The sequence below is a fragment of the Acinonyx jubatus genome, chromosome C1 (genome assembly GCF_027475565.1).
Source record: "Acinonyx jubatus isolate Ajub_Pintada_27869175 chromosome C1, VMU_Ajub_asm_v1.0, whole genome shotgun sequence".
Taxonomy (NCBI): domain Eukaryota; kingdom Metazoa; phylum Chordata; class Mammalia; order Carnivora; family Felidae; genus Acinonyx; species Acinonyx jubatus.
Genome location: NC_069381.1, coordinates 96,430,596 through 96,454,811, shown reverse-complemented (window position 1 = coordinate 96,454,811; position 24,216 = coordinate 96,430,596). Strand labels below are relative to the sequence as shown.

The following is a 24,216-nucleotide window of genomic DNA, read 5'->3' as shown; positions in this document are numbered from 1 at the left end:
CACAGTTGATTTCGGCTGAGTACGTTAGTGCCCAAACTAAAAAGGGCTTTATTAATAAGAAATAAAAAGGGAAAATGACTTTTGAGTAGATAGCTAGGGTATCTGCCACAAATGGAAGGGGAAAATTGAAGGATAACATATAAAGATAAGGATCGCTAAAGAGGAAAGAAGATTGGGGAAGGAAATGTTTAGTTTGGATATATCAATTTGTAGATACCCCTGGGAAGCCCAGGTGGAAATATCACCAAAAAAGTTGGAAAGGAATGAACAAATGTTTTGGTTCAGTAACACCATTGTAAATGTGTTTTCATGTTGCTGATGAAAAGGAGGAGATCGCCAAAAACGTAGGCAGCAAACTATTCAGTTTTGCCAACAAAAAGGCTTGTTCCAATTTTCCATAGGAAACAGTTAATAGTGAAAAGATTATTCAGTCTACATCCATAATTCTGTTGTAATCTGCAGCTCCAACTTGTGCTACTGTCTTTAATATAAACTGTTACAACTGATAAACTCTGCTGAATCTCAGAAATACTTTCTTTACCTAACAGTAATTATCACATAATTAGCCACAGCAAAGACTCTCTGTTATTGTCGAAAGATCCTAAGATTTTGGTCCAGAGGGTCTTAGCTTTGCCATTTATGAGTAGAAAGCCTTCGGGCAGGATACTTCACTTTTCAGAGCCTCAGTTTTCTCATTTGGGAGGCAGGGATAAAGTACTTATAGGATTGTAATTAGGATCCAAAAGATAATGTCTGAAAAATGCTTTATATACTATAAAATGTTATATAAAAGGAAGATATCATTCTTTTTATAACAATATACAAAGGAGGGGTAAATGAGCACTCAAGATGGAAGTTTAGTTTCTCTAAGATTTGAAGTAAGTTTACTACCTAATTCATTGAATAAATTCTGTCAAGGGGATTTCTGTTAAACATAGCCCATTTCTTCTTTTTTTTTTTTTTTACTTATTTTTAAAATTTGTATTTAATTTATTTTTTTAATTTACATCTAAGTTAGTTAGCATATAGTGCAACAATGATTTCAGGAGTAGATCCCTTAATGCCCCTTATCCATTTAGCCCATCCCCCTCCAACAACCCCTCCAGCAACCCTCTGTTTGTTCTCCATATTTAAGAGTCTTTTCTGTTTTGTCCCCATCTCTGTTTTTATATTATTTTTGCTTCCCTTACCTTATGTTCATCTGTTTTGTATCTTAAAGTCCTCATATGAGTGAAGTCAGAAATATAGCATATTTCTAATGAAAGTGTGGGTGTGTGCATGTGCGCACACCTGTGTGTGCCTGTGTGTGTGTGTGTGTGTGTGTGTGTGGAGAGAACTTGATGAATACACCAGCATATACATCAAACTCAGCAAGCTGTTCTCATGACTGAAATCCTGAGGACTTTGACATCCAGAGCCTATAAGACTTTGCTGTATTTCACCGGGGTGAAAAATAATCATCACTGGTGAAATCATGTAAGAAAACTACACCTGAGGAGACTCCGATGCATAGGAAGATTTAGAAAGTACTGAAATGCAATTCCTGACCTAGCACATATCTTTTCTGAAATCCCAGGGTAAAGACTGAAGGCTTCACCTGTTTTTCTCTGTCAATTGCCTAAAGCTATAAATAGGTCTAAAACTCATCTCTCTCTTTTTAGCAGAGAAGGGTCAGATTACAGATGCAAAGCAAAATCATAAAATGAATGTCAGGGTATTTTATAGTGTCAGGCAGTCATCCCCACAGCCTCCTCTCTCCTCCTTTCTACTGTGCTATCCTAGAATCAAGGACCCCGGCAACAATGCCTCTGTTGAAACTTCCAGGTAGGTGTGCAAAAGTGTTTTGAGAGCTCAATTCTTTTAAATGCAGCCATTCCTTTGAGTATATCATGTCAGCTTTGACAATCCTTTATTTAGGGTTCAGAGTACCACTTAATTATACTTTTCAGGAAGAAGCAAGACAAGATTTTCAAGGATTTTTTTCTTCTTAGTTTTGGAAGGGAGATAATTTTCTAAAACTGTATCATGTGGTAGCATCTTTGATGATCCCAGGAGAAAACGGTGGAAGATATTTAAAATCTACTCTGCTAGTCTAAACAAAGCCTGTGCCTGTTAGAGTTCACAGCAGTGTCCTATACGACGTCTCTAGCTATAGTGTTAGTTGAAAATCACAAGCGTGATGGAAATGTTAACCCCATCTGTGTATTTTGATGGTTCACGATCCAGGTTTGTACACATAATAATTTTTAGAATCATACTAAGTCTTTTTCATTAGGAAGGAAATACATATCTCCTGTGAAACAAGAAAGAGAAATTCCACTGAACATAAAAGTAATAACACTCATTTAGAGAACACGAGAAATTTAGGAGAGCGGTACTAAGAAAAAAACAACCACAGTCCCATCATCCAAAGATACCACTTTTCACATGTTAGTGTTTTTCTTTTCAATCTATTTTCTATGCAACTTTAAGGAATTTGTAAAAAAACATAGCTGTGATTATATAATACATGTCACTTTATAGCCTGTCTTTTTTTTCCCTTAACATTATGACTTAATCGTTTATCGTGGTATTCTAAACTCTTCCTAAACATCATTTTAAATGGCTGGGTAATATTCAAATCTTCTTAACTAATCCCTTAGGTTCTTTACAGTTGGGTAAGTAAAATTGTATTCTGACAACAGTATTTGTACATAAAGTTTTTGCCATTTTTAAGAATGGAAATCAGTAGGGTAGATTGTCAGAAATGGCTGTTTGGTAGGTGTTGCTAAATTGCTTACCAAATGGGCTCCTTCAGTTTGGCTGAAACCAGCATCGTATGAGAGTTTACATTTCTCTAGAGCAGATGTCTTTAACATCACATTTTACAAAGCGTACCTCTTTACGATTATAAACATAAATTTAAGGAGCCATATTAGAAAGGGAAAGAAAAGAAAGGGGTGTGTAATGACCACATTCCCAGAGTTTTCTGATGACAGCAAATTGTAGGTAAATGGAAGAATGAGCTGTAATAACACATTCCACCTCCCCCATTTCTTGTACCAATCTACACATTTCTACCCCAAAGCACAGATTAACAGCCACTATGATTTCTGAAAGTTGTTTATATATTTTATCTTGTTTTATTTTACTTCAAACAGCTAAAGAAAAACGTAAGTATTTTGGACAATTTTTCCTGCCATTTGCCAAAGTATCAATGAAAAATAGTACTACTCATTAATTCAGAAACATGAGTATTTTCCAGCAGTGTTTATTAAATGATACCATTGAAAGCCAACAAAGATTAATAATAACCATAGATATCCCATAGCATAGCAAATGAACTCATGGATTTTCTGGACTCCCCCCCGCCAAAAAAAAAACCAACCAAATCCATTTTTTAAACAGAACATCAGAGGGGCGTTCATCTGATGTTTTAAAATAAAATAGTATTCTTTAGATATAGGTTAGCCAGCAGGGCCTATTGAGTCTTGCCTTAGGAAATCCTCAACTCCAAAGCAAAACATTTCATGGTAAATTTCTGTGACCGGGTCAAATAAAATCTCACTTCAGATAAAACTGGAACCTTAAGTTATGTTTCAAATTAGACTTGTCCTTAGGCTGACTGATAGTAAGTAGGTCTGCCTCGGAGAGGCATAGAGGAGATGAGATGTGGCAGATGAAACACCTACGACCTGTCTTTTCTACCCATCAATAAAGCACTGCTGGGAAATAAGCATGCTCTTCTGGGTCTCAACGTTGAGTGAAGAAGCCAGCATGACATTCCCTTTCTCAAGAGCCTTGCACTTCCCATGTTAATAGTAATAATCCCCAACTTCTATATAGCACTGTGTCATTTTTAAAGGATTTCTTGTTTAACCTTTATGGCAATGCTCTGAAGTTGACATTATTATTATTAGCATTCTCTTGTTATGATGATGAACACTGAGGCTCCTTGTGATTATGTGGTTTCCCCAAGGCCACCCAGCTGTCACAGACACTTTTCCTCACTCCTAGTTCAGTGTTCACTCTGCTTCATCTTTTTACCACTTGTTTCTATTCTCGTGTCTACTCCACATGTAAATGAAGATGTCCTGTCATCCAGACATTTCCACTCAGGTGCTCCATTATCTCAAATGTAATATGCTGAAAAAAGAACCCAACAATCAGCTATACAAACACAAGGGACTCATCTCTCCTTTACTCCCTGAATTCAGAACTGTCACCAAATCTTATCCACTCATCTTTTGAAATACCAGTTTCACTCTTTCTTTCCCACAATCATCGCCACTCCCTGAAATATTTTTGAAAGGCAGAGCTCTTGAATGAGGAGTCAAATTTCAGCTGTGGTTGCATGAAGTCAAAACGACTGGTTGATTCAGTGGAAGGAAATATCAACCATGTAATTTGGGGGCATCATGCAAACCACATCTTAGAGTAGAGTTTCTAACTTTTCAATCATCTCTAGTGGCTTAGGGAGATGGGACTCAGTAAAAACAATAACATTTAAAACTATGAAACAAATGGATACGTGCAGTCCTAGGTAATGACTGTTTGTTCTGGACAAGCCAGATCTCAAGCAAGTAGGATTTGGTTTCTGAGCATCCATTTCCATGCCATCCTTCCTGAGGCCTCCGGCAGCATTGTCACAGACCCATCATGACAAGCCAGTTGCATCCTTGTCCTCATCATCATCATAACCAACTAGCCCCTTTTCATTTGCGTTTCATGGTGCATGAAGCCTCTTCTAACTTCTGCTTGCCATTCATCCTTGAGGTGCATGTGCTTGCTTGCATTCCTGGAGGAATGATACTAATCTCTGAGGATCAGTTGGTAGTGGGGTGGGGAGGCATTCTCAGGCCATCAAACATATCTATTTAGAGTCCCATTTGGTCCTTTGTGGAGTGTGGTACTTGTCAAAGAACTACTCCATAGCATCCAAAGACGGTCTTCAGTTTCAGGAAGTGCTTGAGTTTAATGAGGCAGACAGATGCATGAAGTTCAGCAATACAGTGGGTTTCTGTTATTCTTTTGTGATAAGCCAGGTTTTGAAAATAGGCTGACCTGACAGTGGTGATGAAGTTATGATTTAATTACTATCATTTCCAATGTACGCTTCAGCCTATACTAAGTCATATCATTTATCATTTCCTTAATAGCCCCAAACTAACCCCAAATACCAGATATCTGTCTGACCAACACTACCAAATTGCATCATTCAGTTTGATCTGGTGCTTTGTTGTCTGTAAAGTATTTCCCTGTACATTATTACCACAACAGCCTCATGAGTGAGTTTTGGTAGGTACTAGTATTCCCACTTTACAGATGAGGAAACTAAGACAGAGGAAGGTGAAGGTGTCGGTAAGTGCAGAACAAGGATTTGAACACATGCACTTACTCAAGTCAAAATCGAAAATGTGGCATTTTGGAGATCTGTAAGGACACTGATGGGGCGGCAATGAGGGGATCTTTCTCTTTGCACGCAGTTTGCTCTGTCATCATTTGAAGAGTGTTCTGTCTTCTGTTGCTCCAAATAGCTAACTCTTTGCCATTCTCATTATTTGCTACCTGCTCTTTTCTGGAAATATGAAGAGATTTTAGAAGTATTAGAAGTAATGACTATTCAGATGAAAACAATTGGGTATGTGGAAAATGCAGTGGAACTTAACAGAAGAGCAGATACTTGATAGCCATTACTACGCTGTATGATGAAATTAGTTCCTTTACATCCGGAGAGTCTTGGGTTATTCATTGCCAAACTAAACGTCACCCCTCCACCCATTCTAAGAATGGGAATATTAAGGTGCCTCAGTCGGAAGAGTATGTGACTCTTGATCTTGGGGTTGTGAGTTTAAGCCCCACGTTGGGTGTAGAGATTACTTAAAATAAATTTAAAAACAAAGGATGGGAATATTAAGGCATGTAAAAGTAAAATTGGCTTTCCAAGGGCCATTCATTATGAAAAGCCACATGTCCACAAGAAGTGGGACTCCCAACACTGGGTAGTAACTTTCAATGGCCCCCTTCTCCCACATACCAGCATATCATCAAGTTGTCAGGATTTGAAATAATGTGTGAGAGAAACACAGTATCTGTCCTATGAGGAAGAAAGGCCCAAAGTACACGTTTATTTCTCAAAACTACCTAGATCACTACGATCTTTCTAGAAAGAAAAGCTCTGAAGACCAAAAATCCTATTCACACCTTCACAGCCATCGGAAATACTCCACCAGTCTAATGAGAAAGATTATGCTGCATGGTTACTATGAAATCAGACTTAGCCCTGCCAGAAACAGGTGATCTTACATTAAGTGCTAATCCTTCAAGAGACCAATCCCACCTTTAGGACCTCCTGAAATGTGCTGCAAGAATCTGACCTGTGTTTCTGAGAATGGATTTCCAAGCTACCCACACAGAAACCTCTAAAGAGACAGTAGAGTGGCACTGAGCTTTGACATGCTTCTGGGGCACTGGTTAGAGTATAGGGGAGCCACGCACCCAGGTCAGTCCTTAGCACTGTGCCTCACACATAGCAGGAACTCTCTGATGACTTCTGAGAAAGAGCTTGAATACTAATCCATGAAAACCTCTTTTAGAAGTTGATGATGAAATACGTAGCTTGGCTGAAAAAGTATTTGCCTCTGAAGTCAAAGATGAGGGAGGCCGTCAAGAGATTTCCCCCTTTGATGTGGATGAAATCTGTCCAATTTCTCATCATGAGATGCGAGCACACATATTCCACCTGGAGGCCATGTCCACCTCCACAGAAGGCAGGAGGTAAGTGGTGTAAGGGAATGTTGGGACATTGGGACACAGGAAGGAGAATTGTCAGGCAGCTGGTTCAGTCTGTCTGAATGATGGTTCAACTTGGAGGAGGAACTCTGCCAGAGCTAAAAATTCTTCTCTTTCACCTATACCCCCACCCCCGCACTGTGTAAGCTAGGGCAAGGTTAGCAATGACTAAAAAGAAGAAAAGAGTAGACATCCTGCGCTCATGCACATCTTCCTTTAGTTGAAGCCTCCCTATCTGCCCAAGCAAGAGGACGTGAGCTCCTGTGCAATTGTTCCAAACCAAGGTAGGCTGATGGCTGCTGGGCACACACTCAACTTACACACAATGGGTACGGAAACCAGAACTCAAGAGCCTCATCTTCAGAGTTCATTTTTAGCCAACCTTCGCATTGTGCTATCTGATATGAATATAGCCCTCAGGCCAGTCTGACTTCCTCTAGGCCCCAGGGATACAACACTCCATTTCTGCCTTCCTGCCCTGGCCATCCTCTTTATTTTGTCTTTAAGGAAAGAACAGCGATCCCCCTTGTTCAGCATGCCCCATAGGACCTAACGTAAGTCTTGGGTCAAAGCAGAAACTCAATAAAGACTTGTTGATCTAAGGAACTAATATTGACTAAGCAACTTATAAACTCTGTACACTAAATCTCACAGAATTTCTTTAAGGTAGGCATTATTACACTATTTTTTTTCATAGGGGGCAACAGAAGCTCACAGAGTTTCAGAACAAGCAGAAAACAACACAGGTAATAACTGACATAGCCTGTGCTTGTTGTGGTTCCCAGACTGCCCATCTGCTAGGAGTGGACTGCCAGCGAAGAATAAGGTCATGCTGAAAGCCTTCTCGTATGTTCCCAAAGGCCAACGGTCCCAAAGGATACCGGGAAGAAGGGAATACGGTCATGTGATCCCTCTTCCCATATGGTTGGATCCTGTTTCTGACAGCCAGCTGACATTTTAATTTGCACTTTTTGTCCTCAAAATGAAATTGGATAGTGAAACACCAATCTATCACAACGCAACTCCCAATGAGTCCCAATGAGGACCAAGTTAAGTTCTTTTATTTTTGTGTTTCAAACCCAGAAAAAAACGTTTCCATGGACGGAAGACTGTTAATTTGTCCATTCCACAAAGTGAAGCATCTTCCACTAAACTGTCCCATATCGACGAATACATTTCTTCATCTCCAACCTACCAGACCGTGCCTGATTTTCAGAGAGTGCAGATCACTGGCGATTATGCCTCAGGGGTGAGTTGCTCTTTTTCCCCTCAAATGTCGCTGCTGGGAAGACACAGCTTGATTGTTTCAGCTTCCTTACCTTCTTGCCTTTCCTTCTGAGGAAGGTGTTAGTTCACTTGTCCTTTGCTGTACTTCATTATTGCATTTCAATACTGATTTGCCATGACTTATATTTCTATTTTGTTTTATCATCCCACATGATCTATCCTTCTCTATTCCATTTGCTTGCACATGGACAGTATGTAGTGGAATGCAGTGTGTGTGTTACAGAATACACTAGACAAATTTTGGCACAAGAAACAAGAGAGCACCTGGTGGGCTAATCTCACTGAGGATATCGCAAGACAAGACAGGGAGCCTCGAGGAGGCACAGGGGGCTCTTGGGAAAAGATGGATCCCGGGCAGCCCTAGAATAGAGACAAGGACTTCAGGTAGCATAAACCAATCCAAGAAAACAGCTTGGAAGAAAGAGAGGGAGATGAGAAAAGAAGAGTGGAGAGACCAGAGAAAAGAAGAAAGATGAGAGAGAGCCTAGAAGATTCTAATGGGGCTATTGTTTTTTTTTTGACCAACGGTCATCTCCAATTTCATTGCAGATGCTTACACGGTAGATTATTGCCTGGAATAGACTCTAGTTATGCCACAGGGATAGTAAACTCCTGTCACAAACAACTTGACCTTCCTGTCCTGTCCAGGACAGTTGGGCAATTAATAAATCTCTGTCACATGAACTTGCAGAGTCAGCATCATATTGGTGAAACTGATGTGTAGCTATCAGTCTATGCTCCAAATATAGTTTTAATGACCAATCCTAAGCCCCCTTCTCATGTAACTGACCCACTTAGGGTCAGTCCCAAGATATTTAAAAAGGGACAGAGCAAGGAAACAAACACAATTCTTGTTTATTCACTTTCTGTGTGATGACATGACTGCAAATGGCAGGCATTTTAGATTATAAATGACTGAAAGGAGATGTTCAATAGAGCTGCCATTTGGAGAACGCAGGAGTTCAAAAAAACATAAAAACTAAGAGGCAAAGTTGATACTGCTTGTGCTTGGTAGAAACAAACACAAACGAAAAGAAAGAGGATGGGAGGAAGGAAAAGGTTCACAGAAGTCAGGGAGTAGCTATTTCTCCTCTGAAAACTGGAGGGCACCTGAAACCATGACATGGAGTCTTTGAAGAACCAAGCGTGTTGGCTGAATGTGGCTGAGCTGCTGAGCAATAATCAGCTGGTTGTATTCTGTGCCCCCATCCATTCTCACCTTGTAACTGAACAGAGAGGTAAGGGGGATCAGGACTAAGTTTCCAAGGCCATCAATCCCTGATAATCAGTTGATTCCATTTAATCAATTCTTATTGAGCACCTACTGTGTGCTACGCATTGTGTGCCAGATGCTGAGGACACCACAGTGAATAAGATCCAGCTCTTATCCTGGAGAAGATAGACCGGTGGCCCATTAGGTGGCAAAGGAACAAGCATGCCATTAGAAGCAGACCTCTAGTTCCAGCACCTATGCCAGAATCTCTCGGCCAAGGTCAGCACACCTTTAAAAAGAGTTCAACTGGTTAGGATCAACATCCGGGCCTCAAACATTCGAAACAAGCTTACATTGGTCCCAGAAAATCTTTGGGCTCTGATGACAATCATTCAGTGATTTCAAGTTATAACTCTTTGGGCATGCTGTCCCCAGCCCAGAGTCAAGGATGGGGCATGGGAGACAGACAGCTTAGGAAATTTCCAGCAGTTCTGAGAAAATTTTATTCTAGAATCTCTCCATTTTTAGCCACAGATTAAGTTCTCTTTAAAACCATCCAAAGGAATGATAACTTATCATAAGATGATGTTCTGATCCATCTATAACGACAGAAGGCAGGGCATGCATGATAGGGTTTGAGGGATGTGTGACACCTTATTCATCCCCACATATTTCCCCCACTGACCAGAAAGTGGTTTGAATTCTCAAATTAGAGTCACATGGTCTTTCAGTTGAGATACCGTCTTCAGAAGCCCGTATGTAAAACCTGGAAGGAAGAAGGTATTTTCCATGTTAGAATGGGTTCTTTTAATCACACTCACTAGATAATCACTGCTTTCTAGCAAACACCAAACAAACACAAGACTGTCAGGAAAGACTTGTAGACCAGGTGAGTTTTAGTAGAAATGAAAGAGGGCAAGAAACTTCAGGATCTGCTCCTGGAGGAAGACCCAGGGCCCAAGTCACGTAAGGGAGCAGCCACATGGGCAGGTGGGCTCAGCACGGGCTACAACACCCAGGAGAGAGCAGGGGCATACCCAAGACAATCCACTTCTTGGATTTTCACAGGAGTGACTCCGATGCTCTAACACTTTCTTGGCAGGTGACAGTTGAAGACTTTGAAATGGTTTGCAAAGGTCTGTACAGGGCACTGTGCATACGGGAGAAGTACATGCAGAAGTCATTTCAGAGATTCCCTAAAACCCCTTCCAAGTACTTGCGGAACATCGATGGTGAGGCTTGGGTAGCAAACGAGAGCTTCTACCCAGGTACGTCAGAAGTAATTTTCTTATGCAGCATATGAAATAGATCTTTTGGTTTAACTACTCAATATTAAGTATATCCCTAAATTACAGTAGTCTCCCCGCACCACCATTCCGTGATTTGGCTTTCTTCAGTTTCAGTTGCCTGCAGTCAACCGAGGTCCATACATAGATGGTCCTCCTGATTTATTGTCAGAAGGTCAGCAGTGGCCTGAGGAGTCCAGGTGGCTTAGTTGGTTAAGCATCCAGTTCTTGATCTCAGCTCATGTCTTTTTTTTTTTTTTTAAGTTTATTTATTTACTTTGAGAGAGAGAGAGAGTGGGGGAGGAGCGGGGGGCAGGTGGGGGCAGAGGATCTAAAGCGGGATCTGTGGTGACAGCAGAGAGTCTGATGTGGGGCTCGAACTCATGAACCGTGAGGTCATGACCTGAGCCGAAGTTGGACTCTTAACACACTGAGCCACCCAGGTGCTCTCAGCTCAGTTCTTGATCTCAGGGTTGTGAGTTCAAGCCCCACGTTGAGCTCTGCACTGGGCATGAGGCCTACTTAAAAAAAAAAAAAAAAAAAAAAAGAGGTCAGTGGCCTACTGCTACCTCACAAGGCCTACCTTATTCACCTCATTTCATGTCACATAGGAATTTTATCATCTCACATCATCACAAGAGGAAAGGTGAGTTTAGGGCAATAAGATATTTTGAGAGAGACCATGTTCAATTAAAAAAAATTTTTTTAATGTTTATTTTTATTTTTGAGAGAGAGAGAGAGAGTGCGGGCAGGGGAGGGGCAGAGAGAAAGGGAGACACAGAATCCAAAGCAGGCTCCAGGCTCTGAGCTGTCAGCACAAGGGCTTGATCTCGTGAACCATGAGATCATGACCTGAGCTGAAGTCAGACACTTAACCAACTGAGCCACCCAGGCGCCCCTCCTAATTTTTATTACAGTATGTTGTTATTATTGATCTATTTTATTATTAGTTGTAGTTGTTAATTTCTTACTGTGCCTAATTTATAAATTAAACGTGTAAGTTGATAGACCAGTGGCCCATTAATAGGTATGTATAGGTATATATAGGAAAAGACAGTCTGTACAGGGTTCAATGCTATCCACAGTTTCAGGCATCCACTGGGGGTGGTGGAACATGTCCCCTATGGATAAGGAGGGACTACTATCTAAGTAAGCCAGTCTAAAAATATCATAGTCGTCTTTGGCTCCATTCTCTCTCCTGCCCACGTGCACAATCACATAATTAATTCCGTACAATACCTCTCAAAATCTCCCCTCTTTGCTATTCCCCAAACCCTAATTTAGGTCTATCTTTCACCTTGTCTAGGCTATTATCATAGTTTCTGACCCATTCTGTTAAATTCTAATCTCACTGTCTGTTGGTGAGATTCACTTAGGTGCCAGTTATTAAAACACAGATCTGAACATATCCCTCTCCTATCACAAACCTTTAATTGCTCCCATTACCTTCCAAATTGAGTCCAGTCTTTAGCCTGGCATTCAAGGCCTGCCACCAGCTGGCCTTCTAACTAGATTCTCAACCTATTTATAAACTTACCTTATCTACTCCACCTTTGTTCTGGTCGGAAGTGTTTCCTGTCTGCCGTTTGGTTCAGCACTTTCCTGTCCCTGTACTGTTGTCATGCTGTTCCCTGTGCCTGGACTGCCCTTCACTTTTTTCACTGTATGTCCATATGTCCAGATGCAACCTCACCCTTTGACGTGCAGCCCAGATGCTATCGTTTCCTTCCTTCCTCTAACCTCTGGAGAACACTAAACTGTATGTTTTGACTTTCCATAGTACTTCATTTCCATCTCTCACTTTTTACTTTCTGCCTTATATGAAGTGAAGTACATGTTTTTAAATAATCAGATTTATAGAACTTCTCAGATTTCTATTGTATAACTGTATCATGTTTTATTTAACCAATTCTCATTTTTAGGCATTTAGATTTCCGACTTTTAAAAATTGATTTCCATTAAGGTTGCAATGAACAGCGTTAGAGAAACATCTTTGTGCAGTTGCTCGACATCTTCTGGAGTATACTTCTAGGTTTGAGATTTCAAGGGAGACAAATATTAAGGGTTTTTGAACTTGCAAATTGTTATGTCATTAAAGCTTTCCAGTTCTGTAACTTCTTCTCTATAATTCCTTTTAATATTAAAATCAGAGTAAACATGTATCCTGTTTGGCGATACATAAAATCGGTTTACCTCTTTTCTATAATACTGTCATTAAGATATTTGTTTTGTCTTTGCTTCTTCTAAATTGTGCTTTATCTCTCTATTATGTTCACGTATAAAGATTCAAAAAATTAATACTCGACATAGCAAAATACTGTTTCACTTCTTTCGTGTTCCTTGTCTCCTAGTTTTGAATAGAAAATGCATGACTTTTTTCTTCCCATATTATTTTTCCCACTGTGGTTGTGAGTCATCACTGGCAAACTGGAGACTTTTCTGCTGCCTTGGGCACTTACTTGTTGAAAGTAGAAGGTTAAGCGCTTTAAAGGCCATGACAACGTAGAATTTCTTCCTGGCTTTCTTAGGTTGAAACTGTTAGCACTGGAAAGAAGGGGGCATTTACCCACAAAATCCCTTCTCATTCCTTTGTAGGTGCTTTAGAAGGTGGATAGTATGTTATAATTACAATAAGAACTGGAATTCTTCTAGTAAGACTTTATTTTATATTTCCACTTATATTAAAACCAGTCTAGACGGAGCACAAAGGGTCTTTAGGGCAGTGAGACCATTTGTATGATACTCTAAGAGTGGATACATGTCATTGTACATTTGTCCAAACCTATGTAATGTACAACCCCAAGAGTGAACCCTAAGTTAAAGTATGGACTTTGGGTGATTACGACATGTCAGTTATGTTCATCAGTTGCACCAAATGTACCCTCTGGTGGAGGGTGTGCATAGTGGGGAAGGCAGTGCCTGTGCGGGAGTAGCAGTGAGTATATGGGAACTGTGTATTTGATGCTCAATTTTGCTTTGAACTTAAAACTGCTCTAGGGACACCTGGGTGGCTCAGTTGGTTAAGCGTCTGACTTCTGCTCAGGTCATGATCTCCCAGTTTGTGGGTTTGAGCCCTGTTGCAGGCCCTGCGCTGACAGCTCAGAGCCTGGAGGCTGTTTCAGATTCTGTGTCTCCCTCTCTCTCTGCCCCTCCCCCGCTTGTGCTCTGTTTTTCTCTCTCTCTCTCTCTCAAGAATAAATAAACATTTAAAAAATATTTTAAACTGCTCTAAAAAATAAAGTTTTTTGAAAATAACCACTCTAAATTAAGACTTCTAGAGAGGTTGGTTTTATTAAGGACACAATGCAAATTCTACTTTTCAACTGTAGTTTGATTTTATTTCTATGCAAATATCTCATAAGCTAATAAAATGTTCTAAACAGGAAGCCTTTGATAAGCTACTTTAGTAAATAAAATTATTGGTAAGTAGTGTATCAATCATGTAAACAGTACTTCTAAAGGACTTGAAAATCATTCTTACACTAGATAAAATCTTATAGTTATTTTAAACTACTAATTTGGTCAGCTTTGAAAAATAATGTAGGAGCGCCTGGGTGGCTCAGTGGGTTAAGCGTCCGCCTTCAGCTCAGGTCATGAACTCGCAGTTCAAGGGTTGGAGCCCCGCATTGGGCTCTGTGCTGACAGCTCAGAGCCTGGAGCCTGCTTCGGATTCTGTGTCTCCCTCTCTCTCTGCCCCTCCCCTGCTCACCCTCTGTGTCTCTCTCTCTCAAAAATAAAAATATAAAAAAAATAATAATAAAGAAAAGAAAAGAAAGAAAAATAACGTAAAAATAAGCTTTAGCTTAGCTCTGGATAAATAATTATAACTTATGACGCACAGGATTCCAAACAAATGAGATCTTACAGCATTTCATATTTTGGTTATTTTCATGTGGTCATTTGTCTTATTTCCTGATATATTACTCTGTGTTTCATTGAAAAAGTCTTTACCCCTCCTGCGAAGAACGGAGAAGATCCCTTCCAAACAGATAACCTCCCGGAAAACCTGGGTTATCACCTCAAAATGAAGGACGGTGTGGTTCATGTCTATCCTAATGAAGCAGCAGCCAGCAAAGATGAACCTAAGCCACTTCCTTATCTCGATATGGACACCTTCTTAGATGATATGAATTTTTTGCTTGCTTTAATTGCCCAAGGACCTGTGTGAGTGTTTAGTGATGCTACCACCACGAGTACTAACACTGCTCTTAGTAAGAATGAGTATTTACCAAGTGCTTACAATGTTCAAATACTGTTAAGCCCTTCAGGTACATTATTTCCCATCTCCTCACAAGCATTCTGCGAGGTGGGTAGTTTTATAATTGCCGTTTTGTAAGCGGAGACTCTGATGAGTTAAATAATCTCCCAAAGTCACACAGCTCCCTGAGATTCAAGTCTGCATCTGCCATCCCTAAAGCCAGGACCCTCAGCCTTGAGCAACGCTGTCTCCCCGGGGCTGTTAAATGCCTTCCCAAGTCTTCCCTCACTATTCTGTCCAACATGGATGAAAAGATTGAGCCCCTGGAGCCCAATACTTCTCAAGTGAGATTAACTGCAAACTGAAATGTTTGTTTCAATAATTGCTTCCTATGGGTAATAAGGGTCCTGATGGTTTTGAAACTGTGTCTGTTTTCCTTAAGTGTCTGAATGATTCAGAATTATGTGATTTAATTTTCCACAGTAAGACCTACACCCACCGGCGCCTGAAGTTCCTGTCTTCCAAGTTCCAGGTCCATGAGATGCTCAACGAGATGGACGAGTTAAAGGAGTTGAAGAACAACCCCCACCGAGATTTTTATAACTGCAGGAAGGTAAACGTGGGCACTGCTCAGGGGCCAGCGCTGGGCAAAAACGGGAGCCCAGTTAGCTCTTGAGTGGGACAAGAAAGAAACTGTTTTTAGTGAGAGCAAATGAATTATTCTAGAAAGTTAAAATGCCATTTCTACTGTTTTCTACACAGAAGGGTTTACCACATTCTTGCCACAAAAAATTATAATGATCGTGAACCACAAAAATAACAAAAACGAATGAAATCTCAAAAACTGCTATTCCAGGCTTTGGAAGACCTTTCTTCTAGTCCTTTTTCTTCTACTTCCTGACTCTGAGATATAGCGGGTGATGATTAAATATTTCTGAGTTTGTTTCCTCATTCATAAAATTGGAAAATATATCTGCTCAGTCTAGCTCACAAGAGGACGGTGGGCATCAGATGCGCTAATAAGTGTAGAAAACGAATCAACTTAGAAACACCTCTGAGATGTGTTCCGACCATTTGAGTGATTGAAAGAAGTGAGGATAGAAAATATACGAGCAAAGATTCAGGACCAAATCCTGGCTCAGCTGCCTGTATAACCTTGGGCAAATTCATCTATCAAATCTCCAGGCTATAAAATTATAATCATAAGAATATCTAGCTCAGGGGCGCCTGGGTGGCTCAGCCTGTTAAACATCTGACTTTGGCTGGGGTCATGATCTCGAGGTTTGTGAGTTCAAGCCCCACTTCGAGCTCTGTGCTGACAGCTTGGAGCCCAGAGCCTGCTTCAGATTCTGTGTCTCCCTCTCTCTCTGCCCCTCCCCTGCTCGCACTCTGTCTCCCTCTCCCTCTCTCTCAAAAAGAAATAAAACATTAAATTTTTTTTTTTAAATATCTAACTCATAAGTTCCATCGCTGTGTCAGTCATGGCTTTGACATGATTTTGATCTTTTCTCCCTTTGGGGCTGAAAGCTGTGGCAGCTAGTTTATTTCAGGGGTGGAGAATGGTCCCCGAGAATTTTGTGTGGATCAAAGGTAGAGAGTTAATTGGATAGGCAGATATCCAAGAGAAATAGGCATTATAATTGCATCGCCCTAAACTTTCACATTCTCGCAAGGGTACAAAAAGGTGCTGCTGGTTCTTTCCTGCCGGGCCACCTTCACCGGATGTCAGGTCACATCCCTCTACTTATTCCTTTCTCTTGCCTCAATGGGGTTTGCAGGCACCATGGCCTCTAACAGAGCAGCATGACTAGGGCTGATTGTTGGTTTTCTTTCTCTGAATGTACACACAGGTGGACACCCATATCCATGCAGCCGCTTGCATGAACCAAAAGCACCTGCTGCGCTTTATTAAGAAATCTTACCACATCGATGCTGACAGAGTGGTCTACAGCAGCAAGGAGAAAAATCTGACCCTGAAGGAACTTTTTGCCAAATTAAAGATGCATCCCTATGACCTGACGGTTGATTCTCTGGATGTTCACGCTGTAGGTTGAAAAAGATGATGTCAGCTTCATGCTCATACTCAGAACCACACATGCCATTCTCCTATAACCTCCCACTTCTCAGAGCCCTCTTAACCGTGTTGGCTGACCGTGCTGACTGAAAGCACCCACAGACAATTTTGAGGTTCACTCATTGTCAACTGTGCCAGATTCCTTTCTTGGAGCCCACCCCCTTCCCCCCGGTTCCCAGGCCCTGTTCCTTGTGGCCATTCCCTCGCTCTCCATGTCCCAGCAGCTCTGATAATAATATACTTGTGTTCCTGTTTCCTGATTCAGGGACGCCAGACCTTCCAGCGTTTTGATAAGTTCAATGACAAATACAATCCTGTAGGAGCAAGTGAGCTACGAGACCTCTACTTAAAGACAGACAATTACATTGACGGGGAATATTTTGCCACTATCATCAAGGTGAGGAGGAACCAACCAGATCTATGGTACCTGGCCTGGTTCTTGAGGAGGGGGCGGGAGAGAAGGAGGAAAAGAAGGAAGGAGAAAAGAGAAGAGGAAGGAGGAAGAGAGGGAAGGAAAGGAAGGAGGGAAAGGAAGGAGAAAGGGTGCTATCCCTGGGGAAGCACCACAGACATGAATGCAAGAATTTCTTCAGAGATGTCCACTGTAATGATTTAAAAGACTTGTATTCCGAGGCTAGAGAAGCTGAGGGTGTGGATTTGGGACTGATTAAGGACTCTTTCAGGCTCATGGCCTGAGCTCTAGCATGCAGGAATGACACAGTGGACTTGGGAGATGTGCGTTTTGGAAAGTAAGGGGTGTAAAAAGAGCTGAGTGCCGTTTGCAGGCCCCTTGGATTGGATATTTCAACATCCTTTCTCTGACTTTTTCACTCTCTAGACTCCATCACTATCAGTCTCTTCCTGACTAGATTCCCCTCATCTCTCGATTTCCTTAGATCTTAACCTGGAATAGGTTCCCTCTGACCTCCTTTTACGCTTCCCCTGTTCTTGGTACCCACTTCCTCTCCCTAGACCCCACAGATTTAGACCCCTGAGGGACTTGTGGAAATTCCTGGCTTTGGACTCCTTTGTTGGCTTCGCAGGAGGTAGGTGCAGACCTGGTGGAGGCAAAGTACCAGCACGCCGAGCCCCGCCTGTCAATCTATGGCCGCAGTCCTGATGAGTGGCACAAACTGTCCTCCTGGTTCGTCCGTAACCGCATCTACTGCTGCAACATGACCTGGCTGATCCAGGTCCCCAGGATCTAGTATGTACTTTCCCATCTGAGACGCGAAAGCCTGACTTCATCCCGCCTGCCTCGCCTTCTCTGCACAAACAAGAAAGATGTAGCGCCTCTAGACACAAAAAAGCTTTGTTAAAGCGGAGCTCAGAACAGGGTCCTGGGTACTTGGTTTTGTCCAATCTGGGTTCAGCACTCCTGACCAAAGACAGGAATTAGGAAGATCATTTCAGTACAGTTTTCTAACCAAGTTTTGGGGTTTTGTTTTTTAAAACATGGGACTTCACGCAGATCACAAAATAACTTATTGAGAATATTTGAAAGCTAGGATGAGAACTATGTACATTTTACTATACTTTCCCTTTCTCCTGGTCTTTCTCTCTGTGTCCAGTCATTCTTTCCCATGCTTATCTGGACTGGGATGTAGCTTTCTTGTATCAGAACCTTTATTATCTGGATGCCGGCGTGGCCCAGTTGGTTAAGTGATTGACTCTTAATTACGGTTCAGGTCATGATCTCACGGTTTGTGAGTTCGAGCCCCACGTTAGACTCTGTGCTGACAGCTCAGAGCCTGCTTGAAATTCTCCAACTATCTGCCCTCTCTCTGACCTTCTCCTGCTCACCCACTCTTGCATTGCACTCTCTCCGTCTCAAAATGAATAAACATTAAAAAAAAAGAACCTTTACTACCATCTGACAATTGTCTCATTTCCAAGTGCTCAAGTTCTCCACAATCAATGAGTATTTATCAATGATATTACCATTGATAATTACTCATGACCCTCGGGGATGCTCAGCATCATTGATCTTCTATCTAACTTAAGTGTTTATATATTTTCTGGCCACCTGCCTCTGTATGCCACCCCTGTCTCCCACCCTTGTCAATGCAAGAGTTTTATCCTATTTCTTGAACCAAAAAAGTAACTTTTTGACTGGGGTAGGAATTCCTGTCTAATATCATTAAAGCAGAGAGGCAGTAGGTGTGATAAGAGCATGGACTCTGGACCTAGACTGGCTGTATTTGAATCCCAGTTTTACTATTTACTAGCAGTGTGACCTTGGGCAAGTTTCATGAGCTCTCTGCCTTTGTTTCATCATCTTTACAATGAGGGCATCTGGTTGGCTTAGTCAGTAGAGCATGGGACTCTTGATCTCCAAGTTGTGAGTTCAAGCCCCACATTAGGTGAAGAGCTTACTTAAAAATAAACTAACTAAAAAATAGGGTCATAATGGTAGCTAACATACTGAGTTGTTATAAGGATTAAATTAACTAATATTTCTGGCTACTTAAAAGAGTGGATGGCCATATGCTGAGTGCTATATAAGAGTTAGTTCGTTAGATTGTCCCTGGCTAAAGCATATCAGAAGTGTTTTGTTTTTGTTTTTCTTTTTTGAGAGACAGAGAGAGTGAGAGAGCGCACATGTGAGAGCTGGGGAGAGGGGCAGAGGGAGAGAGAGGATCCTAAGCAGGCTCTGCACTGAGTGTGGAGCCCAACACGGGGCTCGATCCCACTACCCTGGGATCATGACCTGAGCTGAAATCAACCAACTTGAGCCACCCCAGGCGCTCCAGAAGTGTTCTCGATAAATGTATCATGCTCACCATCTTATATACCACAAATAAGTCACCCAATCTTTTGCGACATAGTTCCTATATATACTCTTCATTTTCTATATGGATTTAGCTGTGAAGGTTAATATTTTTACTACAGAGGTTTTGTAGAAGAGATTGAGGCAACTGGTCCAGCAAGAAATTTATGTCTCTATGCCTCATCTAAACGGAATCCCTCTTTATGGGTAGCCAAAAAGAGTGTACCGGAGTGGACCTAGAATGGACACACTAAGTCTTTTTCTGAACATGGCATCTTGCCCTCTGATTCCTTCACACAGGGGCTGTTAATACTAAAACTATTTTCCTCGTAAATTCTCTTTATTCTTGCCTTTAGCGATGTGTTCCGATCGAAGAACTTCCTCCCACACTTCGGAAAGATGCTGGAGAATGTTTTCATGCCAGTGTTTGAGGCCACCATTAATCCCCAGGCTCACCCAGACCTCAGTGTCTTCCTTAAGCATGTAAGCATGAGCCTTTGGGCCTTCTCACTGCTGTGCGTGAGCTAGTATTGCCACAAGCTGTGATTCATTTTTGGTGCTTATCTCTGACGTTTGGTCCTTGCCTTTGGGAGCTGAAAGGTTTTCTGAGGACTGGGATCCTGTAGTCGAACTGACCCCATTGCATGGCCTACTTTTCTGGACAGATTACTGGCTTCGACAGTGTGGATGATGAGTCCAAACACAGTGGCCACATGTTCTCCTCCAAGAGTCCCAAGCCCCAGGAGTGGACCATGGAAAAGAATCCGTCTTACACTTACTATGCTTATTACATGTATGCAAACATCACGGTTCTCAACAGCCTGAGAAAGTAAGTAGACAGAACTGGAGCTAGAAGGAGATGATTCTATTTGACACACCTCTTTTGCTCAGACATTGGCACCTTGGGTGGTGAAGGGCCACTGCACTGCACTGCTAGGACACTTTCAATTGGCCCGAATCAGAAATATCTTTCCCTTGTCTTTTTCTTTGGTTTCTTTCTTTATTTAGTAGCAGGAATGGATGTTTTGGAGCCTTCAGCAACTTTCACAGTTCCTTTCTTTGCAAGTTTAGGAATTTTCACTAATCACTGCACAATTTATTATCATACTCCATACACTTCACCCTTCTTGATATACCTGGGTAAAGAATAGAGGAGTATTATAACGGGGTTTTCTGGAAACATCTCCCCCCTCAAGTGTGAGTAGGAGAAATGACAACATGGTACTTTTGGTAAATTTCCTGTTGAAACTGAAGGTAATCAAATCTTGACTTTCCTCTATACCCTCATATCCTCTGCTGCCTCTTTTTTTCAGAAGGCTATGTTCGGGAAGAATTAAGATCATGACCTGGGAATTGCCAGCTTTACCGAATCCTTTGGATGCCCCACTCTCCTTCAGAGGGTTAATTCTTTTCTTACCAGATTTTCTTATAAATTACTCCATGCCCCAAATTGCTGCCGGGTCCTAGCCAGCCACCTGTGATAACTATGGCAGTTGCCTTTCCCTAGGGAACGAGGCATGAATACTTTCCTGTTCCGACCTCACTGCGGGGAAGCAGGTGCTCTCACCCATCTCATGACAGCATTCATGACAGCAGATAATATCTCTCATGGCCTGAATTTAAAGAAGGTGAGTTGGAGGCTCTCTTCCTAATATTAACTTTTATATTGGAGCTAGAGGAATAATTTTTTCTGTATCATTGTCTCCCAACTCATTATCAACACTGGAATCAAATTAAAGTAGAGCAAAAAAAGATTTTTGAGGTTATTTAGTACAGTTCATTTCACAGAAGCCAGACAAGTAAAGGGAGCTGCTTACGATTACCTAACCAGTTAGCAGCAGAGATGAGTTAATGCAGGTCTTTCGACTTCTATTTTAGAACTCTGACAAGGGAGAATTCAGAGGTGCTTGGCTTACCTTAAACTAGTTTTTGCCAGATTTCTTGTTATAGCATGTTTTCAAATACCTCTTGTGAGAGTCAGAACTTTCTTATGAGGGATAAAAAAATGTTTCAAGGTGAAGTCTTTTCCCGAGACAGACCATGTACCTTAGGCAACTAAAACTCAAACATTTAGTTTGATTCAAGGCTACTGAAAATTGATGATCCCAAATACATGTATTCTAAATAGCATTTACATTTAAAATGATTATTTGTCTGTCCTCAGGGACTGAAAGAACATATGATCATTCTTTTGAAAGCTAAAACTTGCAGATCATGTAGTTATAACATTTCTCATTTGTATCCCTTTTTCAACATCCTTAAATAATTTTTTTCGCTTTTCCTTTTCAGAGTCCTGTGTTACAGTATTTGTTCTTCTTAGCCCAGATTCCCATCGCCATGTCGCCATTAAGTAACAACAGCTTATTTCTAGAATATGCCAAAAATCCTCTTTTAGATTTCCTCCAGAAGGGACTAATGATCTCACTGTCAACAGATGACCCGATGCAATTCCACTTTACCAAGGTACACATATGGAATCTTGAGCAATACAGGCATCTTTGGAGGGATTGCTGTTTTCCATCCAGAATTTCAAAGTCAAATCAAGGTGTTTCAATATACTTTTTCTGCTGGATGCTTGTTATTTTTTTTTAATATGCTTCTTTTCTTCTTTCTTTCTTTCTCTCTTTCTCTCTTTCTCTTTTTCTTTTTTTTGCCTCATGTAAATAAATAACCTAAGGAGCCCCTAATGGAAGAATACGCCATTGCTGCCCAAGTGTTCAAACTGAGTACCTGCGATATGTGTGAAGTGGCAAGAAACAGTGTTCTGCAATGTGGAATTTCTCATGAGGTAGACCTGTCCTTGGCTGGCTGTCCTTCTGTGCATAGGATCTGGAAACTGAGTAATGAAAAGATAGTTGGGGAAACACATGTAGAAAAATTATCCCGCAAATCATACGCAAATACTATGGCCAGGGATTAGAAAGAATTCTTCTATCTCTCTGGCTATGCCTTTGGGCAAGGAAAATAAAACACATTTGACTTCTCAGCAGACCATGTGTACTGAAGCACTGGATAAGTGCTTTTACTGGTTTATGTTTTCCTTTTGTCAGTAAGTAATATAAGGAAGGGATCTTTGTGGAAGATGTAATTACTGTCTATATCAGGATAAAAAGACAACAATCATTCTCCTTTCTTTTCTCTTACAGGAGAAAGCAAAGTTCCTGGGCGACAATTACCTTGAGGAAGGCCCTATGGGAAACGATATCCGGAAGACAAATGTAGCCCAAATCCGCATGGCCTATCGCTATGAAACCTGGTGTTATGAACTTAATTTAATTGCTGAAGGCCTTAAATCGGGAGAATAAAGCAAATAAACCAAATAATAATGTGGGTGAGATTTTCATTAGAGAATATGAATAATATTTACCAGTTACTGAATCCTTACTGTAAACCAATGATTGTACCACTGACATTATTTCATTTAATTATTTTCACTTTATGAAGTAGAAAATGTTATCTTCATTTTGGAGAAGATGAGTAAACTGAAGTTAGTGAAGTTAATAACCTGCACAAGGACACATCTATTGAGAGGTAGCAATGGGGACGTAGGTTTGTGTGACTCTAGAGTCACTATGACTTACAGGTGAAACATTTGGTAGTATTTTTTGCCCTGCCTTATTAACAATTAATAATAGTTAATAATACATATTATTATTAACATAATAACTATTAAGTCAAGGCAAAAATACTAGCGAATGACTTGTTATTGGGAGAATGTAGGCTTAAAATTTTTTTTTTTGATGTTTATTTATATTTGAAGGAGAAGGAAACAGAGCATGAGCTGGAAGGGGTAGAAAGAGAGGGAGACACAGAATCCAAAGCAGACTCCAGGCTCTGAGCTGTCAGCAAAGAACCCAATGAGGGGCTCGAACTCAAGAGAGGTGAGATCAGGACCTGAGCCAAAGTTGGATGCCCAACCCACTGAGCCACCCAGGAGCCCCAGGGAGAAATGCAGGCTTTGGGTTTACAGAATGAACTTTGCTTGAGGCACTTAGACAATTGAAAAGTCCTCTTGACGGGATACAACTGGAGACTAATGCTCTTAGACAAAAACAGGTGTCGTCCAATATAGAAAATATGTACCTATGAGCTATTACGCTTAGGTAGAATTTATCTTATCCAAAGATGATCAGTTTTAAGGATATAATTGCCAATAAAGTTATAGCCAGCTGTCATTGTACATTTCAAATAACTTTTTAGGAACCTATCTGTTACTCAAGGCCAGGTAGAATTCCAATTAGCTAGACTATACTTCTACATGTACAACTGTGTTGCCATCTAGTGGCTGGGCTGATAGTTCATTTAACTTATTAAATAAACAATTACTGATGAACTGCTCAAGTATCAGGTAGTATTCTAGGCAGCAAAGGTGTAAAGAATAAGATTTCATTCCTACTCTCCTGTTGTTCACAGTGTGAAATGATAGAGTGAGTGGATACAAATGTGAAAAAGAACATTTTGTGAAACACCTCAGGAAGTAATGACTTCTCAAATGGAAAAACAAAAATAAAGGCAAATTCCTGCATGTTTCCACATTCTACACAGGTAGCTATAAGCATGGGTGTGATCCTGACAGCGTGTTTATACTAGCCCTAGTATAAGAATCCTCTCCCTGGT

At 41.0% G+C, this 24,216-nt stretch overlaps 1 protein-coding gene across 2 annotated transcripts; it reads left to right on the top strand.

The window, feature by feature from the left end:
* The first annotated feature begins 1,732 nt into the window (after positions 1 to 1,732).
* On the top strand, positions 1,733 to 22,925 carry AMPD1 (adenosine monophosphate deaminase 1). Of its 2 annotated transcripts, none has more exons than XM_053214638.1 (15): positions 1,733 to 1,824; positions 6,576 to 6,756; positions 7,855 to 8,020; positions 10,374 to 10,539; positions 14,502 to 14,721; positions 15,239 to 15,368; positions 16,606 to 16,800; positions 17,095 to 17,226; positions 17,873 to 18,036; positions 19,956 to 20,082; positions 20,265 to 20,428; positions 21,107 to 21,227; positions 21,889 to 22,062; positions 22,277 to 22,387; positions 22,746 to 22,925. In XM_053214638.1, the coding sequence occupies exons 1-15, from the start codon at positions 1,803 to 1,805 to the stop codon at positions 22,902 to 22,904; spliced, it is 2,232 nt and encodes a 743-aa protein (XP_053070613.1). In that variant the 5' UTR covers positions 1,733 to 1,802; the 3' UTR covers positions 22,905 to 22,925. The 2 variants fall into 2 exon arrangements, with proteins under 2 accessions (XP_053070613.1, XP_053070614.1); XM_053214639.1 differs by lacking the exon at positions 1,733 to 1,824 and adding an exon at positions 3,145 to 6,481.
* Positions 22,926 to 24,216: the final 1,291 nt, after the last annotated feature.

Bases quoted from the DNA above. Each gene is read 5' to 3' on its own strand.
- AMPD1 (XM_053214639.1), top strand. From the start codon at position 6,436: ATGCTTCTGGGGCACTGGTTAGAGTATAGGGGAGCCACGCACCCAG. The intron at 22,063-22,276 runs GTACACATATGG...AAATAACCTAAG, and splicing joins TGCAATTCCACTTTACCAAG to GAGCCCCTAATGGAAGAATA. The intron at 22,388-22,745 runs GTAGACCTGTCC...TTTCTCTTACAG, and splicing joins AATGTGGAATTTCTCATGAG to GAGAAAGCAAAGTTCCTGGG.